Raw genomic sequence first — 22,757 nt, 5'->3', positions numbered from 1 at the left:
CAAACTCCTAGCCTCTCAAAATACTGGGATTACAGGCATGAGCCACCGCACCCAGCCTTAATGACTGAATCTTCTACTGAGTTTTCAGGGAGATATTTGTTCTGATACCCAGTAAAAATGCTTACTAAATGGGAGCTATTGTCCTATTATCACAATTTGTATTTTTGCATGAACTCAACTCACCCTATAACCAAACTAAGCTAACAAATCAAATGGTTTTCTAGACTAGGTGGAGGTATTGTCCAGCAGAACTAATGGTGACGATTTGGGTGAGGGGGTTCAGGGCAGGGATCTAGTGACTGGGTTTAGGATCCATCCAGCAGCTGAGGGCCCATGCTAGAGGCTGACTGGGGCTTTGGAGGCAGGGGGGTCTCGGTTCACATGCTGGCTTTGTCATTAGCAAATGTGCACCCTGACTGAGGCAGATGACATTACCATGTGAATCTCAGCTTCCTCATCTGTCCTATGGAAACGGTAACAGTCTCGCCTTGCCAGTTTTATTTTGCTAATTACAGGTAAAGGGCTTATCACAGTGCCTGGTCTACAGTAAGCACCTGGTCAATGTGTAGGTTTTTTTCTTTTTAACCCAGATGTGTACTGGGTTTAAAAGAAGCCCAGGCGTGGTGGCTCATGCCTGTAATCCCAGCACTTTGGGAGGCCAAGGCGGGCAGATCACCTGAGGTCAGGAGTTCGAGGCCAGCCTGGCCAACATGGTGAAACCCTGTCTCTACTAAAAATACAAAAATTAGCCGGGCGTGGTGACTGGCGCCTGTAGTCCCAGCTACTCAGGGGGCTGAGGCAGGAGAATCGTTTGAACCCGGGAGGCAGAGGTTGCAGTGAGCCAGGATCATACCACTGCACTCCAGCCTGAGAGACAGAGCAACACTCTGTGTCAAAAAGAAAAAAAGAAAAGAAAAGAAAAGAAAAACCAGAAGCCATCCCTGCAGGTCCCAACCAGTCCCTAGGCACCTACCTTTCTGAGTGCACGTCCCTGGGAGGTCTCTCCTCTTCTGTGTCTCCTGTGGGGACCTCGGGCTTTCTGATGGGGTCTACCTCCACTGCTGAAGGGTTGGGTTCCACTGCTGGGATGTCCTCTAGAGGGCCATTGGCCTTCACCATCACCTCTTTGGCTGCCTCCAAGCCTGGGGGGTCGGGTACACCTCGGGGTACCAGGTTGGGCTTGGGACCCACCTCCTGGGCCTGCCGGACAGCCTGTGAGTTCTGTGCTTTCTTGATGCTGGGGCGAGGCATGGTGCCCATGTGGCTGTACATGTCACTGGAGCGGGCATAGGCTGGGGGACTCTTGGGCACCGTCACCATGTCATCCTGCGTGGCTTCAAAGATGTCAGGCTCCAAATGGGACTGCCTACCGATGGGAGCTAAGGATCGTCTCAGAGTGAAGGACCGAGGGAGGTTGGAGAGACTCCCAAAGCCCTTGAACTTGAAGAACTCTAGCAGAGGGGAAGGGAAGGAAAAGAAGGTAATGACAATGTCAACATCAGTAATAATAATGAACAATTCCTGCAGTTTCACTCGGTGAGGGGCTAAAGAGGGCTGGGGGCTTCCTGGATACCCCTTCTAATTGTTAACACACCCCTGGAAGTGGTATAAGATGGGAGCTTTGGGATCACATAGTCCTGGACTTGAATTCCTGCTCTTTCACATCCTAGCTGTGTGACCTCAGGCAAGTCACTTGACCTCTCTGAGCTGAACCTCATTCTCCACATCAGTAAAATAGAGATTCCAACACCTACCTCCTAGGGCAATGTGAGAATTAAATAAAAGCTTAGGCCAGGCATGGTGGCTCACGCCTGTAATCCCAGCACTTTGGGAGGCTGATGCGGGTGGATCACCTGAGGTCAGGAGTTCGAGACCAGCCTGGACAACATAGCAAGACCCTGTCTCTACAAAAAATAAAAAAGTAAGGCTGGGTGCCGTGGTTCACGCCTGTGATCCCAGCACTTTGGGAGGCTGAGGCAGGTGGATCACCTGAGGTCAGGAGTTTGAGACCAGCCCGGTCAACATGGTGAAACCCTGTCTGTACTAAAAATACAAAAGTTAGCCAGGCATGGTGGTGCATGTCTGTAATCCCAGCTACTTGGGAGGCTGAGGCAGGATAATTGCCTGAACCCTGAAGGTGGAGGTTGCAGTGAGCCGAGATTGCACCATTGCACTCCAACCTGGGTGACAAGAGTGAGACTCCATCTCTAAATAAATAAATAAATAAATAAATAAATAAATAAAGTTAGCTGGATGTGCTGGTGTGTGCCTGTAATCCCAGCTAGTTGGGAGGCTGAGGCAGGAGGATGGCTTAAGCCCAGGAGTTCAAGATTGCCGTGCACTATGATGGCACCACTGCACTCCAGTCTGGGCGACAGAGCAAGAACTTGTCTCTAATAGTAATAATTATTTATGTATTTATTATTTTTTCTTTTGAGACAGGGTCTCACTCTGTCACCCAGGCTGGAGTGCAGTGGTGCAATCTTGGCTCACTGCAACCTCCACTTCCTGGGTTAAAGCGATTCTCCTGCCTCAGCCTCCCGAGTAGCTGGGATTACAGGCACGTGCCACCACGCCCGGCTGATTTTTGTACTTTTAGTAGAGACAGGGTTTCACCATGTTGGCCAGGCTGGTCTCAAACTCCTGACCTCAAGGGATCCACCCACCTCAGCCTCCAAAAGTGTTGGGATTACAGGGGTGAGCCACCGCGCCCGGCCACTGATAATAATAATTTTAAAATTTCTGAAAATGATTCTGCATCTGCAAACATGTGCTGCAAGAATTCTCAGCATAACTCGGTGACACAGTTTAATTCCCATTTTCCAGATGTGAAAATTGAGATTGAGAGCAGTGTAATGAACTGAGGTCACGCTGCTGGTAGGTGGAGCAGGTATTCGTGTTTTGTGCTCGTATCGGGGGTTGGGGCGTGTTCCAGCCAGCCTCTGTGCACCTGGGGTGGGGGTAGAATGAGGAGGGGGTTGTTGCGAGCCTAAGGGTCGCACTGTCTGTGGTTCTCTCCTTCCTGTCAGCTGAGCCCAGCTCCAGACTCAAGAGGAACGGCTGGGGTGATACCATCTCCTGGTTTCCACAGGGGTGCATGTGAGTTCCCTACCCCTGCCCTCAGCTGTGGGACTGCCCCTTCTCACAGCCACCACCAACTGACTTCCCCATAGCCCCCAGATGAGCAAAAAGGAAAAACTCTAGCATTTTCCACGTCCTCGGCATCCTCCACCTCCTCAGCTGCTCGCACCCGCGCTGGGATGCAGGTAGGATGCCCCCAGTTGACAAGGGAGGAAACTGAGGTCCAGGGATGGGGAGGGACTCCCCCAGGGTCACACAGCAAGGCCACGGCTGAGCCTGGACACAGACTAAGCCTGGCACAGCTGGGTCAGTGCTCAGGGGTTTGTGTCCCAGCCCTGCTGGCCCCATTTGGTTATTGCCTTGGTCTCCCGAGAAACGTGGTCGCAAATGTGGCCGCTCTGCCCTTCCGCTGCATGCGGTGGGGGTGGAAATTGCATCAGTGGCCAGAGGGAGGACCCCCAACCACCTTCTTTCTCAGCATCATTGGTTTTGCCTCCTGGGCACCAGGCGTTTGGAGGAGATAGTGGGGGCCGGGAGGGAAACTGAGGCCCAGAGTCCAGGGTCTGGGATTGGGCCCTGCTCAATAGCCAGTGTGACCTCAGGCAAGTCTCCGGGCCTCAGCATTGCCCTCTGGGAAATGCAGTCATAATCGCTGCCCTTTACACCACCTGTCCCCCACCCTGGTGGGTCAGATCAAAGGAATCAGGAGACAGAAAAAGTTTGCTGGGACTGGGAAGGACAGACACAGGAAAACAGAGCAGTGGGCCAGTGTGGCCCCTCACCCTGGAGCCTGCTTCTAGTAGCTCTGGGCTCTTTCCCTACCCAAATGTCGGCTCCCAGCCTCACTGCTGTTGGGAATGTGGGACAGCATCCCAGGACACCCCCATCCCCCTGCTGCCCCAGTAACTGCCCACCTGGGATCCCATGACACCCCCATCCCCCTACCTGGGATCCCATGACACCCTCATTCCCCTGCCACCCCAGTAACTCCCCACCTGGGATCCCATAACACCCCCATCCCCCTGCCGCCCCAGTAACTCCCCACCTGGGATCCCATGACACCTCCATCCCCCTGCGCCCCAGTAACTCCCCACCTGGGATCCCATGTGAGCCCAGGCCTGTGGGCAGGCGATGGAGTGTGCGAAGGCCTCCCCTGCCCAGCTGCGAGGTCAGAGACAGCCAGAGACACAGTGGACTGCAGAGATCGAGAGACACGGTGGGGAGACAAAGAGACAGAGACAAGAGAAGCACAGAGATGGAGAACGAAGTCAATGAGTCAGAGAGAGAGAGAGAGATGCTGGGCCAGAATGACAGCTAGAAAGCCACGGGGACGCCCAGAAGCAGAGACGTCTGCAGAGAGACAGTGATGGACAAAGAGAAAGAGAAACAAGGCTGGAAACAGGAGGATCGCTTGAGTCCAGGAGATAGAGACCAGCCTGGGCAACAAAGTGAGACCCCACCCCGGACTCTACAAAAAAAACAAAAAAATCAATTTTATTGTTTACTTATTTTTTTATATTTACTGATTTTTTGAGATGCAGTCTTGCTGTGTCGCCCAGGTTGGAGTGCAGTGGTGCAATCTCACTGCAATCTCCACCTCCCGGGTTCAAGCGTTTCTTCTGCCTCAACCTCTTGAGTAGCTGGGATTACAGGTGCTTGCCACCACACCCAGCTAATTTTTTGTATTTTTAGTAGAGATGGGTTTCACCACATTGGCCAGGCTGGTCTCGAACTCCTGACCTCAGGTGATCCCCCGTCCTCGGCCTCCCAAAGTGCTGGGATTATAGGCGTGAGCCACCACCGCACCCAGCCAAAAAAAAAAAGTTAAATTGTGCCTGGAGTCCTAACTACTTGCCTAGCTACTTAAGAGGCTGAGGTGGGAGGATCACTTGAGCCTGGGAGGTCAAGACTGCAGTGAGCCGAGATTGTGCCACTGCACCCCAGCCTGGGTGACAGAGACACTGGCGTCCAAAGGTAAAAAACAAAAAAAGTAAAACAGTGAGAGAGAGAGAAACGGAAATGAAGACAGTGATGAAGAAACAGATGCAGAGAGAGGCCCAGAGGACAGCCAGGGATGGAGGACAGTGAAGACGGCACCCCGCACTCACTGAACTTTTTGCTGGTCTTCTTGGTCCCCTCTGTCATCTTGGCAAGTTGTGTGAAGCCCTTGGCCAGCTTGCGAGTGGCCGCTCAAGGCTCTGGACATCAAAGTTGAGGTGCCTCTCCCACCTCCCCTTCCCCTTTCTCTCACTCGCTTCCTCTGTGTATTTTTAAACCAGTGAAACTCCCACAGCTCCACCCTCCCCACCCTCTCCGCAGGGGGCGGGGGCTGGGGCCTCTCCTAGCCCCAGCCCCTGTGGGCCGCCTCCTTGGCCTCAGCAGCAGGGGCAGGGGGCAGACCGCAAGCCCGTGGGACCTGGAAGGTCTAAGGAGCAGGCCGCAGGCTCTGGGAACAGAGCCCAGTGGGCTGGGGGCCGCTGGGGACCTGCCAACAGCTGTCAGGGGGCCTGGCCGTCGGGCTGGGAAGGTGAGGGGAGTCAGGCCTGTGTGCAGGGCAGTTGCTTCTCAGCCTCTCTACCCAGGAGAGGGACTGGCAGCCGCAGATTGGAGAGAGCTGTGATCAGGCCTGTGGACTCTGGGCCACGCAGACCCAAGTTCCACCCTTGGCTGGCCATTTTGCCACGGTGTGATGTCCTCCCTGTGAACCGGGGGTACTTGCGGTGCTCACTTCACCAGCTTCAGCCGTTGGTGTAGGGCCTGGCACAGAATCGGTGCCTACCAAAGCACAGTCACCGCTTTCCAAGCTATCAGGGAGATGTCATCATGTGGTCCACTGTACCCACTGGACAGAGATGGTGAAACCAAGGCACAGAGAGGCAGAGGGATTCCCCCACGTAACACAGCTGGTTGCTGGCCCAGACTGGGTCACAACTCTCCCTTCTAGGCCCCTTAACCCATGGGCTGGTGCCTTTCCACACTACAAACTTACCGTGTGTGCAGGCTCAGGTGGGCAGACCAAGATGAGGAAATGCAACCTCCCCTCCATGGTCATCCTGAACATCTGCAAAGGATGTCAGCAGCTGCTGGGGCTTGGGGCGGGGCCCAAGACCCAGGGCTTCCAATCCCAGCTACTTCCACCTCCGAAGCTTCAGTCACCTGATTTCTAGAATGGGGAGAAGTGGGAGGTATGCAGCCAACCTGCAGGGGTTTTGGCATTTTATCTTGGACCCCAGGATGGCAACCCGGGCTGTGAGAGGAGTCCACTGCCATCTGATAGGGCACTTCCTGCATCCTCCATTAACAGTAACAGCCCCAGGGCGGGCATGGTGGCTCACACCTACCATCCCAGCATCTTGGGAGGCGGAGGCGGGTGGATCACCTGAGGTCAGGGGTTCGAGCACAGCCTGGCCAACATAGTGAAACCTCGTCTCTATTAAAAATACATTTTAAAAAATTAGCCGGGTGTGGTGGTGTGCACCTGTATCCCCAGCTACTCGGGAGGCTGAGGCAGGAGAATTGCTTGAACCAGGGAGGCAAAAGTTGCAGTGAGCCAAGATCGCACCACTGCACCCCAGCCTGGTGACAGAGGGAGACCCTATCTCAAAAAAAAAAAAAAAAAAAAAAAAAAAGGCCAGGTGCGGTGGCTTGCACCTGTAATCCCAGCACTTTGGGAGGCCCAGGTGGGTGGATCACGAGGTCAGGGGTTCGAGACCAGCCTGATCAACATAGTGAAACCCTGTCTGTGCTAAAAATACAAAAATTAGCTGGGCATGGTGGCGGGCGCCTGTAATCCCAGCTACTTGGGAGGCTGAGGCAGGAGAATTGCTTGAACCAGAGAGGCAGAGGTTGCAGTGAGCCGAGATCGTGCCACTGCACTCCAGTCTGGGCGACAGAGCAAGACTCCGTCTCAAAACACACACACAAAAAAGCAGAGGCAGACAATGGACAGACCGACAACCAAGTGTCCTAACTCCCCGGCTGGTATCCCCTAGCGGAAGATAGAAGGTAAGTCCCCAGCTTCTCTCCTGGGAGGGGGTTGCAGTGTGACTTGGGTTAGCTGCCAAGGCTATGCTGCTTCCTGGCCAGGCCTGCTCCTGACTTGCTATGTGATCCCGCACAAGACACTTTGCCTCTCTGGGCCACAGTTTCCTCATCTGTGAAATGCACCCACCGCAGCCCCCACTTCCTTGGGTTGTTGGGAGGGTGAGAGAGGCAAACGCAGGTCCAGCCTCCGCGAGCCCTGGCTGTGGTTGCTGAGAGATAGGCACAGATAAGGGGCAGATTGGCACAGGACAGGGAATCCTGACAGGCATGCACAAGGCATGAGACCTGGGAATCCCAACCACAGAGATGCTGTGTTGCTGCGGCAGAGGCACCTCGTCAGTGCTGGGGCCCGTCTGCTCTTGGCCCGGGCGCCAGGGCAGTTTCTGGCACCCCTAGGAGAATGAATAGGGCTCAGTGTGGTGGCTCCGCTGAGCTCAGAGCCCCCTTTGTGCTGCCTGGAGTGGCCGTTAGGAGTGCAGCCGAGGACCTGCCGGCGGCTGGCTGTCCTGCGTAGCTCTTCAGCTTGCCCTGCCCTGAACATCCCTGAGTGCTTTCCGACCTCCAGGCCTTTTGCTCAGGCTGGCCCCACCCGCCTCAGGCTTTTACCTCCTTGGGATCCCTCCAGGTTGACTTGAGGCTATAGGGCCCTAGGATCCCTGAATTCATTTCTTTCTTTCTTTTTTTTTTGACAGAGTCTTAAAAAAACTACAGACAGAAACTTAAAAAAAAAAAAAGGTCTGGCCGGGCGCGGTGGCTCACGCCTGTAATCCCAGCACTTTGGGAGGCAGAGTCAGGCGGATCACGAGGTCAGGAGATTGAGATCATCCTGGCTAACACAGTGAAACCCCGTCTCTACTAAAAATACAAAAAAAATTAGCGGAACGTGGTGGCGGGCGCCTGTAGTCCCAGCTATTGGGAAGGCTGAGGCAGGAGAATGGCGTGAACCCGGGAGGCGGAGCTGGCCGTGAACCAAGATCGCGCCACTGCACTCCAGCCTGAGGGACAGAGCGAGACTCCATCTCAATTAAAAAAAAAAAAGAAGCTCCAGGCTAGAGTTCAGTGGTGCTATCTTAGCACCACAACCTCCGCCTTCTGGGTTTAAGGAATTCTCCTGCCTCGACCTCCCTAGTAGCTGAGATTACAGGCGCGCCCCACCATGCCCGGCTATTTATTTATTTATTTATTTATTAGTAGAGGCGGGGTTTCACTATGTTGGTCAGGCTGGTCTCGAACTCCTGATCTCAGGTGATCCTCCAGCCTCAGCCTCCCAAAGTGTTGGGATTCCAGGCGTGAGCCGTGGCACCCAGCCCCCTGCTCTCACTTCTGTCCCCTATCCTTGCTCCTCTTCCTCAGTCTGTGACTCAAGCAGGGACAGTGTGGTGGGGGCCTATGGAGAGGACAGAGAAGATAGGCTCACGGACAGGGCAGGTACCATGAAGAGTTGGAGACCTTAAACTTCATCGTCAAAGGCATCAGACCCATGCAATTCTGGATTCAATCCCCACCTCCATGACCTTGGGCAAGTCATGTCACCTCTCTGAGCCTCTCTCTTTTTTTTCCCCCATCAGTAAAACAGAATATAACATCCCTTACATGATCTCATGGCAGTGAAATAAAATATTTATAGCAAGGGTATAATTTTGATTTAATTCACTTGTGTCCTTATTTGCATATTCCAAACAGACCTGAAGCCTTCTGAGAGAGGCCAGGGCCCCTTCCATATGAGGACTGGATCATGCTTCCCCCTCAGCTGATCTGACACTGGGGACAGTGTGGGCTGATGGCAAATGACCCTGGGCTTTAAGAGTAAAGAGACCTGGCTTTGAATCCCAGCTTCATAGCTTCCTGACTATGGAGCCTGGGGCAGGCCACACCAATCTGGGCCTCAATTTCCCCTTTTGTAACTTGGGTCTAGTAATAGCAACCTCCTAATAGGGGTGCTGGAGAGTTTCAGGGAGACAACGTAAGTCAGCCCCAGGCCAGGCACTGAGTCAGTTCCTGGCTAGTGTGGGCAGAACTTCTGTGATCGATTGATTGATTGGAAACGGAGTTTCGCTCTTGTTGCCCCGGCTGGAGTGCAGTCACCCAATCTCAGCTCACTGCAACTTCCCCGTCCTGGGCTCAAGTGATTCTCTTGCCTTTGGCCTCCTGGGTAGCTGGGATCACAGGTGCCACCATGCCCGGTTAATTTTCTTTTCTGTATTTTTATTAGAGACAGGGTTTCATCGTGTTGGCCAGATTGGTCTTGAACTCTTGACCTCAGGTGATCCACCTGCCTCAGCCTCCCAAAGTGTAGGGATTACAGGCGTGAGCTACCACGCCTAGCCAATTTTTTTTTTTTTAATTTTTTTGAGATGGAGTCTCACTCTGATGCCCAGACTGGAGTGCAGTGGCACAATCCTGGCTCACTGCAACTCCCACCTCCCAGGTTCGAGTGATTCTCCTGCCTCAGCCTCCTGAGTAGCTGGGATTACAGGTGCGTGCCATCACACCCAGCTAATTTTCCTATTTTTAGTGGAGACAGGGTTTTACCATGTTGGCCAGGCTGGTCTCGAACTCCTGACCTCAGGTGATTCACCTGCCTCCTCCTCCAAAAGTGGTGGGATTACAGGTGTGAGCCTTTCGGAGGAGGAGGCAACTTCTGTGATTTTAGAGGGCTGTGGGTATCACACGGCTGTTCTCTGTCCTGTACCCCTGCTATGCAGTTGACCCACTGTCTCTTCAGATGCACCAGCAACCAAGAGCAGCCCATTTCATGACTCCATCTTCTCCTTCCCTCCCATGCTTCCCGTCTGTCTCTGCTCAGAGGAAAACAGGGGATCCAGGCTGGGGTCAGACAGCTGTCCAGCTCCTCCCTTTACTGTGCTGCCCTCACCTTCTCTGTTAAATGGCAGCAGGACCAGCAGCTCTCTCGGGGCAGACATCTACCAAGGACTGGCCACATGCCCAGCCCAGCCTTGCCAGTTTAGCCGATCCCTGGGAAGCAGGAAACGTTTCCAGTGAGAAATCACTCGTTTCTTCTTTTTTTTTTTTTTTTTTTTTTTTTTTTTTTTTTGAGACGGAGTCTCGCTCTGCCGCCCAGGCTGGAGTGCAGTGGCCGGATCTCAGCTCACTGCAGGCTCCGCCTCCCGGGTTCACGCCATTCTCCTGCCTCAGCCTCCCCAGTAGCTGGGACTACAGGCGCCCGCCACCTCGCCCGGCTAGTTTTTTGTATTTTTTAGTAGAGACGGGGTTTCACCGTGTTAGCCAGGATGGTCTCGATCTCCTGACCTCGTGATCCGCCCGTCTCGGCCTCCCAAAGTGCTGGGATTACAGGCTTGAGCCACCGCGCCCGGCCCACTCGTTTCTTCTTACTTGTGCCTGGGTTTTGCCAGCTTGGTGATCTGGGGCCCCGGACCTGGGCAGCCTGGGTAGCCTTGTGACAGGCATCTGGTCTTTCCTGCCTCTCTTGCCTGCCTGCATCCTACAGTGGGGACTGAGGCCCTGAGGCCCCAAGGGGAAGTGACAGGCGGATGTTGGGGTTCAGACCAGGGATGGTGGGGTGTAGGTGACAACTCCACCGGAACTTCTGCTAGGGCCTCTGCCCACAGGATGTGACTTAGGGAGGGCTCATGGGAAACAGCAGGCCCTGGCTTGAGCTGTAGTCGGATAGTGGAGGCCACACAAACCCACCATAGATCCCGACCCACTGCGCTACTGCTCAGACCAGTGGTGCCGTGCCCCAGCAATGCCGTGGCTCCACCCCTAGGCCACATGGGCAGGGCCCTGAGATGGGGAAGTGCTGGGGTTTGTGCCAGACTGACCTGGTTCAAATACCAGTATGGTCACTGACCAGCTGTTTGACCCAGGCCAAGTGATGTCACCTGTGAGTCTCAGGATCCTGATGTGTACGATGGAGGTGACAACAGTACCCATATGGTTGAGTGGCAACCGAGATAATTCTTATAAAGTGGTAAGTAGGGCTGGGACCATTTATTTTCCATCAATAAATTGTCATTACTAAAATTTTTATGGTTTCCCTCCTTATCCTCCCCACCTCCAATTTATTTATTTATTTTTTTTTTTTTTTTGAGGCGGAGTCTCGCTCTGTCGCCCAGGCTGGAGTGCAGTGGTGCGATCTCGGCTCACTGCAAGCTCTGCCTTCCGGGTTCACGCCATTCTCCTGCCTCAGCCTCCCGAGTAGCTGAGACTACAGGCGCCTGCCACCTCGCCTGGCTAGTTTTTTGTATTTTTTAGTAGAGACGGGTTTTCACCGTGTTAGCCAGGATGGTCTCAATCTCCTGACCTCGTGATCCACCCGTCTCGGCCTCCCAAAGTGCTGGGATTACAGGCTTGAGCCACCACGCCCGGCCCCCACCTCCAATTTAGCTAACAGCCTCCTGCTTCTAATAGTGTACCCATGAACCTGACCCTACTTCTCTCCCTGCCTAAACCCCTCTCTGGTTCTACACTACTCTCAGGAGGAGAGGCTCCTTCCTCCTCAGCCTGACTTTCCAGCCCCTCCCTGGTAATGCCCTTACCCAGAACAGGACCTCTTGTGACATCAAGGTCATCAAAGCCATTCCAGCCTCCTCCTAGGAGGCTTTGAGGCTAAGCAGTGTGGGGTGAGAGCTGGGAGCCACCCCGAGGGTTTTTTTTTGAGACGGAGTCTCACTCTGTCACCAGGCTGGAGTGCAGTGGCAAGACCTCGGCTTACTGCAACCTCCACCTCCTGGGTTCAGGCGATTCTCCTGCTTCAGCCTCCTGAGTAGCTGGGACTACAGGCACCCAACACCACGCCCGGCTAAGTTTTGTATTTTTAGTAGAGATGGGGTTTCAACATATTGGCCAGGCTGGTCTCGAACTCCTGACCTTGTGATCTGCCTGCCTCGGCCTCCCAAAGTGCTGGGATTACAGGCGTGAGCCACCGCGCCCACCCCAAGGGCTTCTTGCAGGAAGAGAAGGCATCCAGAGTCTAGGGGAGTGTGGAATCAGGGGAGAACCGCCCTGAACGCAGGAAGGCTTAGGGAGACAGTAGAGAGATTTGCATGGCCACAGCCTGGGAGGTGGGGTGTGAACTGGAAAGAGCTTCCAATGTCACATTCAGGTTCTTCGGGGACAGAGAGGCCAGACTGGGGGGCCAGGTCTCAGGATCCACCCGCAGAGGGCTGGAGAGGAGGGGGCAGATTGAAGCGGGGCAAAGGAGGCAGAAAAGACGGCTTTGCCGGAGGCTGTCCTTGGGCAGAGCTGGAGGGGGAATCTGGGGGCCGCTGGAGCCAGGAAGATGCAGGCGAAGGGATGGGCGCGATGGGGGAGGGAGATGGGGGGGTGAGTGGTGAGCTCCCGCCTGCATAAGGACAGCAAGCCTCCCCAGTGCTCTCCTCCTGGCCCAACCACGGATAGCCTGAGTCAAGAGAATCCCCTTCACAGTCAGACACCCAGCTTCGGGTCCCAGCTTTGTCGCCGTGTGACCTTGGGCAAATGACCTCACCTCTGAGCCTCAATGTCCTCTTCTGCAAAATGGGTTAGTGATCCTGACTATGGGGCTGTTGATTCAGGATTCGGCGGGAATGCCCAGCACTTCCTGAGCACACAAAGAGTGCTGAGAAAATGGTAGCTGTTTTTTGCGATTATTGACCCGGGGCCTGATCAGCTCTGGCGCGACTCGGCGAAGGCGCGAGTCCTGCGGGTCCCATCCCTGCCTCCTGGAGAGCCAGGCTCCAGCGATAGAAGGCCCGGGCGTTGCTTGCTCGTCGCCTCCAGTGCCGCCGCGCCCCCTGGCGGCCGTCGGTTGCCATGTCAACGGAGGGTGGCGGGGACCGGGGGAGGCGGAGGCGGGGGCCGTTTTCTCCTCCCAGGGCCGGAGGACGCTCCCTCCGCGCCTCCCGCCTTCGCCTCTTGGGGGGGCACTCCGAGCCGGGGAGGAAGGGGCTCTCCGCGGCAGCCGGCATGTGGGGGTAAACTGAGGCACGCGGCTGGGCGCCCGCAGCCAGGTGCCGAGCGCGGGGCCCCACCTCCGAAGGCGGAGGAGGGGCCGCGGGCGGTGACGCGCCGAGGGCGGCCGGCGGACAGCGAGCGGGCGGGCGGGCGGGCGGTGGCGGCGGCGGCAGGTGCGGCCGCGGAGGGTGGGAGGGAGGAGGGCGGGGGCGGGCGGAGGAGGAGGGGAAGGCGAGGCCGGGCACCTCCCCCTTTATAACGCGCCCCCTCCCGGGCTCTCGGGCCGTCTCCTAGTCGGCTCTTCCCGTCTCGCCCCCTCGCCCGGCCGACCCGGGCCCGGGCCCGGCCAGGGAGCCCCCAGGCCGCGGCTCGGGGGCTACCCCCCCGCCCGCCGCCCCGCGCAGCCCGGCGGAGGCGGCGCCGTCGGAGGAGGAGGAGCAGGGCACTGCGGCTGGCCCCGGATCGGGCGCCAGAGCGGCAGCAGCTTCGGCAGCAGCGGCGGCCCGGGCCCATGCAGCGGGACGCGCCACCCCGAGCCCCAGCTCCGGCGCCCCGGCTCCCCGCGCCCCCGATCGGGGCCGCCGCCAGTAGTGGCGGCGGCGGAGGCGGGGGCAGCGGCGGCGGCGGAGGCGCCTCTGCAGCTCCGGCTCCCCCTGGCCTCTCGGGAACTACAAGTCCCAGGGGGCCTGGCGGCGGGCGGCGGGCGGAAGAGGCGGGGTCGGCGCCGCGAGGCCGGAAGTGGCCGTGGAGGCGGAAGTGGCGCGGCCGCGGAGGGGCCTGGAGCGCGGCGGCGGCGGGACCCGGAGCGGGAGCGGCAGCAGCAGCGGCTGGGGGCGGCGGCGGCGCGTTGGAGGCGGCCATGGCAAAGCAGTACGACTCGGTGGAGTGCCCCTTTTGTGATGAAGTTTCCAAATACGAGAAGCTCGCCAAGATCGGCCAAGGCACCTTCGGGTAAGGCTGGGCCCCTCGGGGCCGGGAGCCGTGGGCCTGCACCCCTAGGGCGGACGTCGGGATGCCCCGGGCCCCGCCCGAGTTGGTAGAGAAACCGTCTGTCCCCGGGCTTGCCCACTGGTCTTTAGGCCGCGCCGCACCCCGCCCCGGCCTGAAGGAGCCGGCTGGTGGGGAGGAGCCTGAGGCCGGTGGTGGGGGCGGGGAGGGGCTGCAGAGAGGCGCCCGTGAGGGGAACGGGATCTCTCCAAGAGACGCCCAAGTGAGAAGGGACTGAGAGAAGGAAGCAGAGGCTCCGAACGAGACAGGGTGCCGGGTGGCGGGGGTAGCCGCGTGCCCTGGGTACTTACCCCAGCCCCGCCCTGGAATCTTTTTGCTGCTGCCCCTCCTCCTGTAGTGGGGGAGGGGCGGGCCCTGCGGAAATCGCCTGATGAGCTCTCGGGTCTCCCTTTCCGCCTGCAGGGAGGTGTTTAAGGCCAGGCACCGCAAGACCGGCCAGAAGGTGGCTCTGAAGAAGGTGCTGATGGAAAACGAGAAGGAGGGGGTGAGTACGGATCGGGCGTGCGGGCCAGCCGTCTAACTGCCCAGGACCCCGGGTCGGTTTTCCACCCTGCTGCTTCTAGGAGTCTCAGGTTGAGATTTAATTTTTTTCGTAGTAGTTCAGAAATTTCCAGGGAATTTGGCCTCCACCCTAAAACTAAATGCTTCATTCTTAGGCAGTTATGGGTGAGACCGGGAGGGGGAGTTGATGCATGCATCGTGTGCACTTTAGTTCACGAAGTTAGGAAGCCTTTAAACACCTTTTTTTAGTGTTAAATTTTGCTTAATGTTAAAGAAAGATACATATGCATGCAAATTTTTGAAAAGTGACTAATACTCAGTTATTTAATGTGTTTAAAAGGAGCGGTCCCTCCACCCAATCTTAGCTCAAGTACAACTTCTCATAAACCTTCCTTTTCCTGATGTGCTTTAGCGAGGACATTTTTGAATCGTCATGTTTGTTGCCAACGAAACAGCCATAGAGCTGAAGTTTGAAGGCTGAAACCGCCGAGCATTTAGTGGCTAATAGCAAAGTATTGCTGTTTCAGTTTGTTGTCTCAAATCATCTCCTTGAAGTGTGCATGCTCCTACTACATCCATTTTACAGGCAGAGCTTCTGAGACAGCTGGTTTCAGAGCCCATGATCTTGCTCTGTCTCCCAACTTGCCTCTCAATATAGACCCCAGGGCTGGGCTCTGTACTGCGCTCACTCTTGACCACTTTCCCCTCTCTCCCACCCAGTTCCCCATTACCGCCTTGCGGGAGATCAAGATCCTTCAACTTCTAAAACATGAGAATGTGGTCAACTTGATTGAGATTTGTCGAACCAAAGGTAAGTTGTTTGGATCTTATGAGGAGATGACACTTGTAGCCTAAGGTTTTGTTCGTAAAGTTGGAACTAGACCCACCTAAACTGCCTCCTCTTAACTCAGATGGACCCATGGTGACTGCTTTCTCTGGTCCTCTTTCATCGTAGCTGGTGCTTCCTCGGGGTCTGCCCTGGCCCAGAAGAGGCACTCAGAAAATATTTGACCAGTGAAGGAAGGAACAGACAGATGCTCTGGAGGGCTTGGGTGCCCATGGGTTGGAGCAGGAAGAAAGAAACTGGTTGTGGGAAAGTGTGTTGGGTGTGGCTTTCTTGACTTTTTCTTCCTTGTATTCCTGCCTCAGCTTCACCCTATAACCGCTGCAAGGGCAGTATATACCTGGTGTTCGACTTCTGCGAGCATGACCTTGCTGGGCTGTTGAGCAATGTTTTGGTCAAGTTCACGCTGTCTGAGATCAAGAGGGTGATGCAGATGCTCCTTAACGGCCTCTACTACATCCACAGGAACAAGGTGGGGGCGAGAGCTGGGAGGACCACCCAGGCTTGGGCTGGCCTTGGCTCCCACTCCCGGGTGGATATCACTGAAGGAGCCACTCTTGCCCTTCTTGCAGATCCTGCATAGGGACATGAAGGCTGCTAACGTGCTTATCACTCGTGACGGGGTCCTGAAGCTGGCAGACTTTGGGCTGGCCCGGGCCTTCAGCCTGGCCAAGAACAGCCAGCCCAACCGCTACACCAACCGTGTGGTGACACTCTGGTACCGGCCCCCGGAGCTGTTGCTCGGTGAGGACTCCCGAGCGGGCCGAGGGGGGTGAGGGCCAGGCATCTACCTGGCCCCCGCCCCCCCACTGCCAGGGCTTCTTGAGCTGCCGGCCCTGGGGCATTGAGTCTCAGGAGGCCTCCGGGCTCAAGGGGCCCTCCTGGTGCGCTCTTCTTCCCAGGGGAGCGGGACTACGGCCCCCCCATTGACCTGTGGGGTGCTGGGTGCATCATGGCAGAGATGTGGACCCGCAGCCCCATCATGCAGGGCAACACGGAGCAGCACCAACTCGCCCTCATCAGTCAGCTCTGCGGCTCCATCACCCCTGAGGTACGGGGTCCCGGTCCCCCGGCAGAGGAGTGGGGAGTGGAATGGAAGGAGCGCTCCTCTCTGGAAGGGAGGCTGGTTTGGTGACAGGGCCTGCCCTTGAGAGCCACACAGGCTATGCGCCAGTCTCGGTTCCATCAGCCATTCTGTGGCCTTGGGCAGAACAACTGAGTCAGCGCTGGGTTTCTCTTCTGTGAACCAGAAATGTGACGTATATCAGGGTTGGGCCTGGCACGTGGTATGTGCCAATCTGTGGCGGGCACTGCTTCTCTTGGGAGGGGTCGAGTTCTCTCTGCATTAGTAGTCTGGGAGTCTCGAAGTGGAGCAGGTATTTTAGTCCTTTTAGGCCTTAACAAAGGGATAAGCCACGTACCTCCTGGCCGGACTTCATCCTCTCTCAACGCCCCCTCCCTCCCAGGTGTGGCCAAATGTGGACAACTATGAGCTGTATGAAAAGCTGGAGCTGGTCAAGGGCCAGAAGCGGAAGGTGAAGGACAGGCTGAAGGCCTATGTGCGTGACCCGTACGCACTGGACCTCATCGATAAGCTGCTGGTGCTGGACCCTGCCCAGCGCATCGACAGCGACGATGCCCTCAACCATGACTTCTTCTGGTCCGACCCCATGCCCTCTGACCTCAAGGGCATGCTCTCCACCCACCTGACGTCCATGTTCGAGTACCTGGCACCACCGCGCCGGAAGGGCAGCCAGATCACCCAGCAGTCCACCAACCAGAGTCGCAATCCCGCCACCACCAACCAGACGGAGTTTGAGCGTGTCTTCTGAGGGCCGGCGCTTGCCACTAGGGCTCTTACATTTTTTTCTTCTGCTATGTGACTTGCATCGTGGAGACGGTGGGGCATTTGAGTTCATATCTCTCATGCATATTTTATTTAATCCCCACCTTGGGCTCTGGGAGCAGCCCGCTGAGTGGACTGGAGTGGAGCATTTGCTGAAAGGCCAGGAGGGTATCGGGGCTGTCCTGTCCTCGCTGGCTTTCTGGATGGTGCCCAGAGGGTTTCCATGGGGTAGGAGGAGGGGATCTCCCACCAGTGACTTTTTCTAAGAGCTCCCAGCATGGTGGAAGAGGGGACAGTTCCCTCACCCACCCACAATCCTATTCTCGGGCTGAGAACCCTGCGTGGGGACAGGGCTGGCCTCAGGAATGGGCTGTTTTTGGCCTAACCCTCAGAAGCACTGGGGCTGGCACAAACTCTTGGTTTCTTTAGCAGGAGAATTTTATCGTGTTTCTTTTGGTTCCATTGTTTGGAGACATTCCTGGGCACAGTTTGGTCCGTTAGAATTAAAAGGTTTTTTTTTTCTTTTTTTTTCTTTTTTTTTTTCCTCCAGGAGTTGATGTGTGTTTTGTTCTGCGCACATGCCACCAACTCTTCCCCCACAGTCAGCAGGTTGGGCCTGACCATTGGGACTTGATTGTGAAGTCACTGGAGGTCTTGACTCTTTTATCTCAGTTCCTGTTCTCTTACATAATTGCAAAGGACCTTTGTCTGTTTTTCCTCTTGGGTGCCTTCCAGAACGCATCTCATGTCCCTGGTGAGGGAATTGGCGAGGACCTGCTGCGAGCTGCTGTGGCTGCAGTGGTGACCCAGCTGGGCAGATCACTGGAGTGACAATTTGATCTGTCACCTGAGAAGGATGGTCCCTCAGGCTGCTGGGTAGAGGGCCTGGGGCAGGCCGGAGAGAGAAAGTGTGCAGAGGGTGGAGGGATCACAGGGGTCTTGGAAGGTGGCAATAGTTTGAACAGGGGTGGGGAGTGTGTGGGAGAAAAATACAGGCTGAAGGTAGAATACCTGGGACCCTCTGAGGAGCGGAACATTCTGGCGGGCATGTTTTCTGTGAGCCTGAAGTTGGGAAGAGACATTCTGGAGGTCAATTTCCTACATCCTCTTACGGGCAGAGACCTTGAAGTGGGGCCAGGAAGGAAGGTTGGCAAAACCTTTGACCAGAACTGTCCATTTACAGAAACTGACCCAGACCACAACACAAAAGGCCAGTGAAAGAAAAAAAATTTTTTTTTTTTTTTGAGACAGTCTCACTCAGTTGCCCAGGCTGAAGTGCAGTGGCGTGATCTCGGCTCACTGCAACTTCTGCCTCCCGGGTTCAAGCGATTCTCCTGCCTCAGCCTCCTGAGTAGCTGGGACTACAGGCACCCACCACCACGCCCAGTTAATTTTTGTATTTTTAGTAGAGATGGGGTTTTGCCATCTTGGCCAGGCTGGTCTCGACTCCTGACCTCAAGTGATCCGCCCACCTCAGCCTCCCAAAGTGCTGGGATTACAGGTGTGAGCCACCACGTCCAGCCAAGGAAAAAATCTTGATTGGTGTATTTGTTTTCCTGAGACTGCTATAACTAATTGCTACAAGCATGCTAGCTTAAAGTAACACATTTATTCTGTTCCAAAGTTATTGGTGGCAGGGTCGGCTCCTTTGGGAGGATCTGAGGGAGAGAGAATCCTTACTGAGACTCCTGGTGACTGCTGGCAGTCCTTGCATCCCTTAGGCTTGTAGATGTGTCACTCCGGTCTCTGCCTGTGTTCACATGGCATTCTTCCCTCTGTGTCTTTTTTTTTTTTTTTTTTTTTGAGGTGGAGTTTCGCTCTTGTTGCCCAGGCTGGAGTGCAATGGCATGATCTTGGCTCACTGCAACGTCCACCTCCTGGGTTCAAGCGATTCACCTGCCTCAGCCTCCCTAGTAGGTGAGATTACAGGCGCCTGCCACCATGCCTGGCTAATTTTTGTATTTTTAGTAGAGACAGGGTTTCACCATGTTGGCCAGGCTGGTCTTGAACTCCTGACCTCAGGTGATTCACCTGCCTCAGCCTCCCCAAGTGCTGGGATTATAGGCATGAGTCACCACGCCCGGCCTGTGTGTCTGTCATATGTGGACACCAGTCTGGATTTAGGGGCCACCTTGACCCAGTGTGACCTCATCTTAACCGATTACATCTGCAAAGACCCTCTTTCCAAATAAGGTCATATTCTGAGGTTTGGAGAGGACATGAATTCAGGGGGCACACTTCAACCCAGTATAACTAGTAGTCAAATCCAAATCGGCTGGGCGCAGTGGCTCACGCCTATAATCCCAGCCCTTTGGGAGGCCGAGGCAGGCAGGTCACAAGGTCAGGAGTTCAAGACCAGCCTGACCAAAATTGTGAAACCCCATCTCTACTAAAAATACAAAACTTAGCTGGGTGTGCGCCTATAGTCCGAGCTATGTGGGAGGCTGAGGCAGGAGAATTGCTGGAACCCAGGCCAGGAGGCACAGGTTGCAGTGAGGCAAGATCGAACCACTGTACTCTAGCCTGGGTAACACAGCAAAACTGTGTCTCAAAAAAAAAAAAAAAATTAGCTGGGCATGGTGGTGCATCCCTGTAGTCCCAGCTACTCAGGAGGCTGAGGCAGGAGAATCACTTGAACTAAGGAGGCGGAGGTTACAGTGAGCTGAGATTGTGCCACTGCATTCCAGCCTGGCGACAGAGCGAGACTCCGTCTCAAAAAAAAAAAAAAAAAAAAAAAAAATCCAAATCAGGGCTGGGTGCAGTGACTCAGGCCTGTAAACCGCAACATTGGGAGGCTGAGGTGGATACCTGAGGACAGGACTTTGAGACCAGCCTGGCCAATATGGCAAAACTCCATCTCTACTAAAAATAAAAAAATTAGCTGGGTCTGGTGGCGCCTGCCTGTAATCCCAGCTACTTGGGAGGCAGAGGTGGGAGAATCGCTTGAACCCAGGAGGCAGAGAGAGGTTGCAGTGAGCTGAGATGACACCACTGCTTGCCAGCCTGGGTGACAGAGCGAGACTTATCAAAAAAAAAAAAAAGAAAAATCCAAATTAAAGCTATTGTGAGGTGTCCTGACAGCAGTCAGTAGGAATTGAGTGGGAAAACTCACAGGGCTGGCCTAACTGTATTTTCTTTGAAGGATAAGAAGCTTCTCTAAAAGGTTCATATTCTTTGACTCAGCAATTCCACTTACAGGAATTTTTTAAGAGCAATTACACAATGATAGTCTTTATGTCATTGAACCCTCACTGCAATTTTTTTGGTCTCATTGATTCATTGAGCATACTTACTAGGTGCGTCTTCCAAGGGCCGTGCTGTTCGGGACTTAATACAGCTGGAAACGGTGGCCCACCCCCACCCCAGTGGAGCTCGCCTTCCAGTAGGTCCAAACTGGTTTGATTGAGTTCCATGGAAAACAATAAAATGGGGTAAGGGGAAGAGTCGGGGGTAGCTGAGGGGTCAGCGTGACGTGGAAGCAGAAATCGAGGCTTTTTGGGGCGGGGGTGTGGGTACAAGTGCCCAGGGCTGGGAAGCCTTTGGGGAGCTTTGTACAGAGTGTGTGGTTCTTTATGTTTCGGTGTTTCCTCATAGTTGGTTAACTAATACATTTGTTATGCAATTAAGCCATCTTTTCATTTTTAAACATTTTTAAAAACATACCTTTTAGAGATGGGGTCTTGCTTTGTTGCCTAGGCTGGTCTCCAGCTCCTCAGCTCAAGGGATCCTCCCACCTTGGCCTCCCAAAGTGCTGGGATTACTGGTGTGAGCCACTGTGCCCAGCCAATTAAGCTACATTTTAAAACAACCAAGACAGGCGCCAAACCCTGGAGCTGCTGACCAGAGCTCGTCCTCACCCCCTTCCCCAGTCTACCCCAGGGAGGAACAGGGACTGGCCAGTCAGGCGAGGGTTCTCTAGCTTTGGCCTCAAGCTCCGGTGTGACATGGGTGCTGTTTCCACCTGTGGAGGGAGGTATGTGGACTGGAATAAAGGCTCCCAGAGGGCAGGGCCCTGTGGGGCTTTTACCATGTTTCTGGCACCTAGATAGCACCTGGCACGTGTGAGTCTCTGGGATACAGTGGAGCGAGTGCAGTGAACACATGGCCAAGGAGGCTGTGCAGATGGGAAAAGGCCTTCACCAGCTCATGGGGATGAACTCGCGATGTCACCCTGCAGGGGGACTGAATTCTGTGTCCTGGCCTTTTGTTTAAGAGCCTGGAGTCACGTCCTGGTGGTTTTTTTTTTTTTTTTTTAAAGGAAAAATGGTTTTATTCATTTGTACTTAAACCAGCTAAGGAAGTACTGATGTCATTATAATGCAGCAAATACAAGACCTTTTTCCACAAATATTAGCATAACCATCAAAATAGGGACTATAGTAAAACAGCCAAAAAGGGCTGAGAGAATCAAGTATGTTACAACTTAACCCTTCACCTCAATAGAATTATTTTATTATTATTATTATTATTATTATTTTTTTTGAGACAGAGTTTCACTTTTATTGCCCAGGCTGGAGTGCAATGGAACCATCTCGGCTCACTACAACCTCCGCCTCCCGGAATTCAGGCTATTCTGCCTCAGCCTTTCTGAGTAGCTGGGATTACAGGCATACGCCACCACGCCTGGCTAATTTTGTATTTTTAGTAGAGACAGGGTTTCTCCATGTTGGTCAGTCTGGTCTCAAACTTTGGACCTCAGATGATCCACCCGCCTCAGCCTCCCAAAGTGTTGGGATTATAGGCGTGAGCCACCGCGCCCTGCCTATTATTACTTTTGAGATGGAGTCTCTCTCTGTCACCCAGACTGGAGTGCAGTGGCGCAATCTTGACTCTGCAAGCTCTGCCTCCCGGGTTCACGCCATTCTGCCTCAGCCTCCTGAGTGGCTGGGACTACAGGCGCCTGCCACCATGGCAGGCTATTTTGAATTTTTTTTTTTTTTTTTTTTTTTTGAGACGGAGTCTCGCTCTGTCGCCCAGGCTGGAGTGCAGTGGCCGGATCTCAGCTCACTGCAAGCTCCGCCTCCCGGGTTTACGCCATTCTCCTGCCTCAGCCTCCCGAGTAGCTGGGACTACAGGCGCCCGCCACCTCGCCCGGCTAGTTTTTTTTTTTGTATTTTTAGTAGAGACGGGGTTTCACCATGTTAGCCAGGATGGTCTCGATCTCCTGACCTTGTGATCCGCCCGTCTCGGCCTCCCAAAGTGCTGGGATTACAGGCTTGAGCCACCGCACCCGGCCTTATTTTGAATTTTTTTGAGACGGAGTCTCGCTCTGTCCCCCAGGCTGGAGTGCAGTGGCGCCATCTCAGCTCGCTGCAAGCTCTGCCTCCCGGGTTCATGCCATTCTCCTGCCTCAGCCTCCCGAGTAGCTGGGACTACAGGCACCCGCCACCTCGCCCGGCTAGTTTTGTGCATTGTTTTTAGTAGAGACGGAGTTTCATCGGGTTAGCCAGGATGGTCTCGATCTCCTGACCTCGTGATCCGCCCGCCTCGGCCTCCCAAAGTGCTGGGATTACAGGC

The 22,757-nt window shown here is 54.9% G+C and overlaps 2 protein-coding genes across 3 annotated transcripts in view; one reads left to right on the top strand and one right to left on the bottom strand.

The window, feature by feature from the left end:
- The window catches only part of SH2D3C (SH2 domain containing 3C), a 44,437-nt gene extending 38,220 nt beyond the window's left edge, over positions 1-6,217 (bottom strand). Inside the window, exons 1-2 of one of the 2 annotated variants that reach the window (XM_050759865.1) lie at positions 6,071-6,217; positions 974-1,451 (exon numbers count right to left, since the gene is read on the bottom strand). In XM_050759865.1, coding sequence (XP_050615822.1) covers positions 974-1,320 — 347 coding nt within the window. In that variant the 5' untranslated portion in view covers positions 1,321-1,451; positions 6,071-6,217. Of the gene's footprint in view, positions 1-973; positions 1,452-5,189; positions 5,364-6,070 lie in introns of those variants that run through there. The other variant, XM_050759864.1, reaches the window with a different exon arrangement.
- A 7,370-nt stretch (positions 6,218-13,587) lies between these two features.
- CDK9 (cyclin dependent kinase 9) lies at positions 13,588-17,789 on the top strand. Its single transcript, XM_050760101.1, has 7 exons — positions 13,588-13,992; positions 14,452-14,533; positions 15,271-15,361; positions 15,700-15,866; positions 15,967-16,138; positions 16,297-16,445; positions 16,861-17,789. Exons 1-7 carry the CDS (start codon positions 13,901-13,903, stop codon positions 17,224-17,226), a joined length of 1,119 nt encoding a protein of 372 aa, XP_050616058.1. The 5' UTR covers positions 13,588-13,900; the 3' UTR covers positions 17,227-17,789.
- The last annotated feature ends 4,968 nt before the right edge of the window (positions 17,790-22,757 follow it).

Source organism: Macaca thibetana, chromosome 15 (assembly GCF_024542745.1).
Source record: "Macaca thibetana thibetana isolate TM-01 chromosome 15, ASM2454274v1, whole genome shotgun sequence".
NCBI classification, from domain to species: Eukaryota; Metazoa; Chordata; class Mammalia; order Primates; family Cercopithecidae; genus Macaca; species Macaca thibetana.
This window is presented reverse-complemented; position numbering and strand designations above follow the sequence as displayed.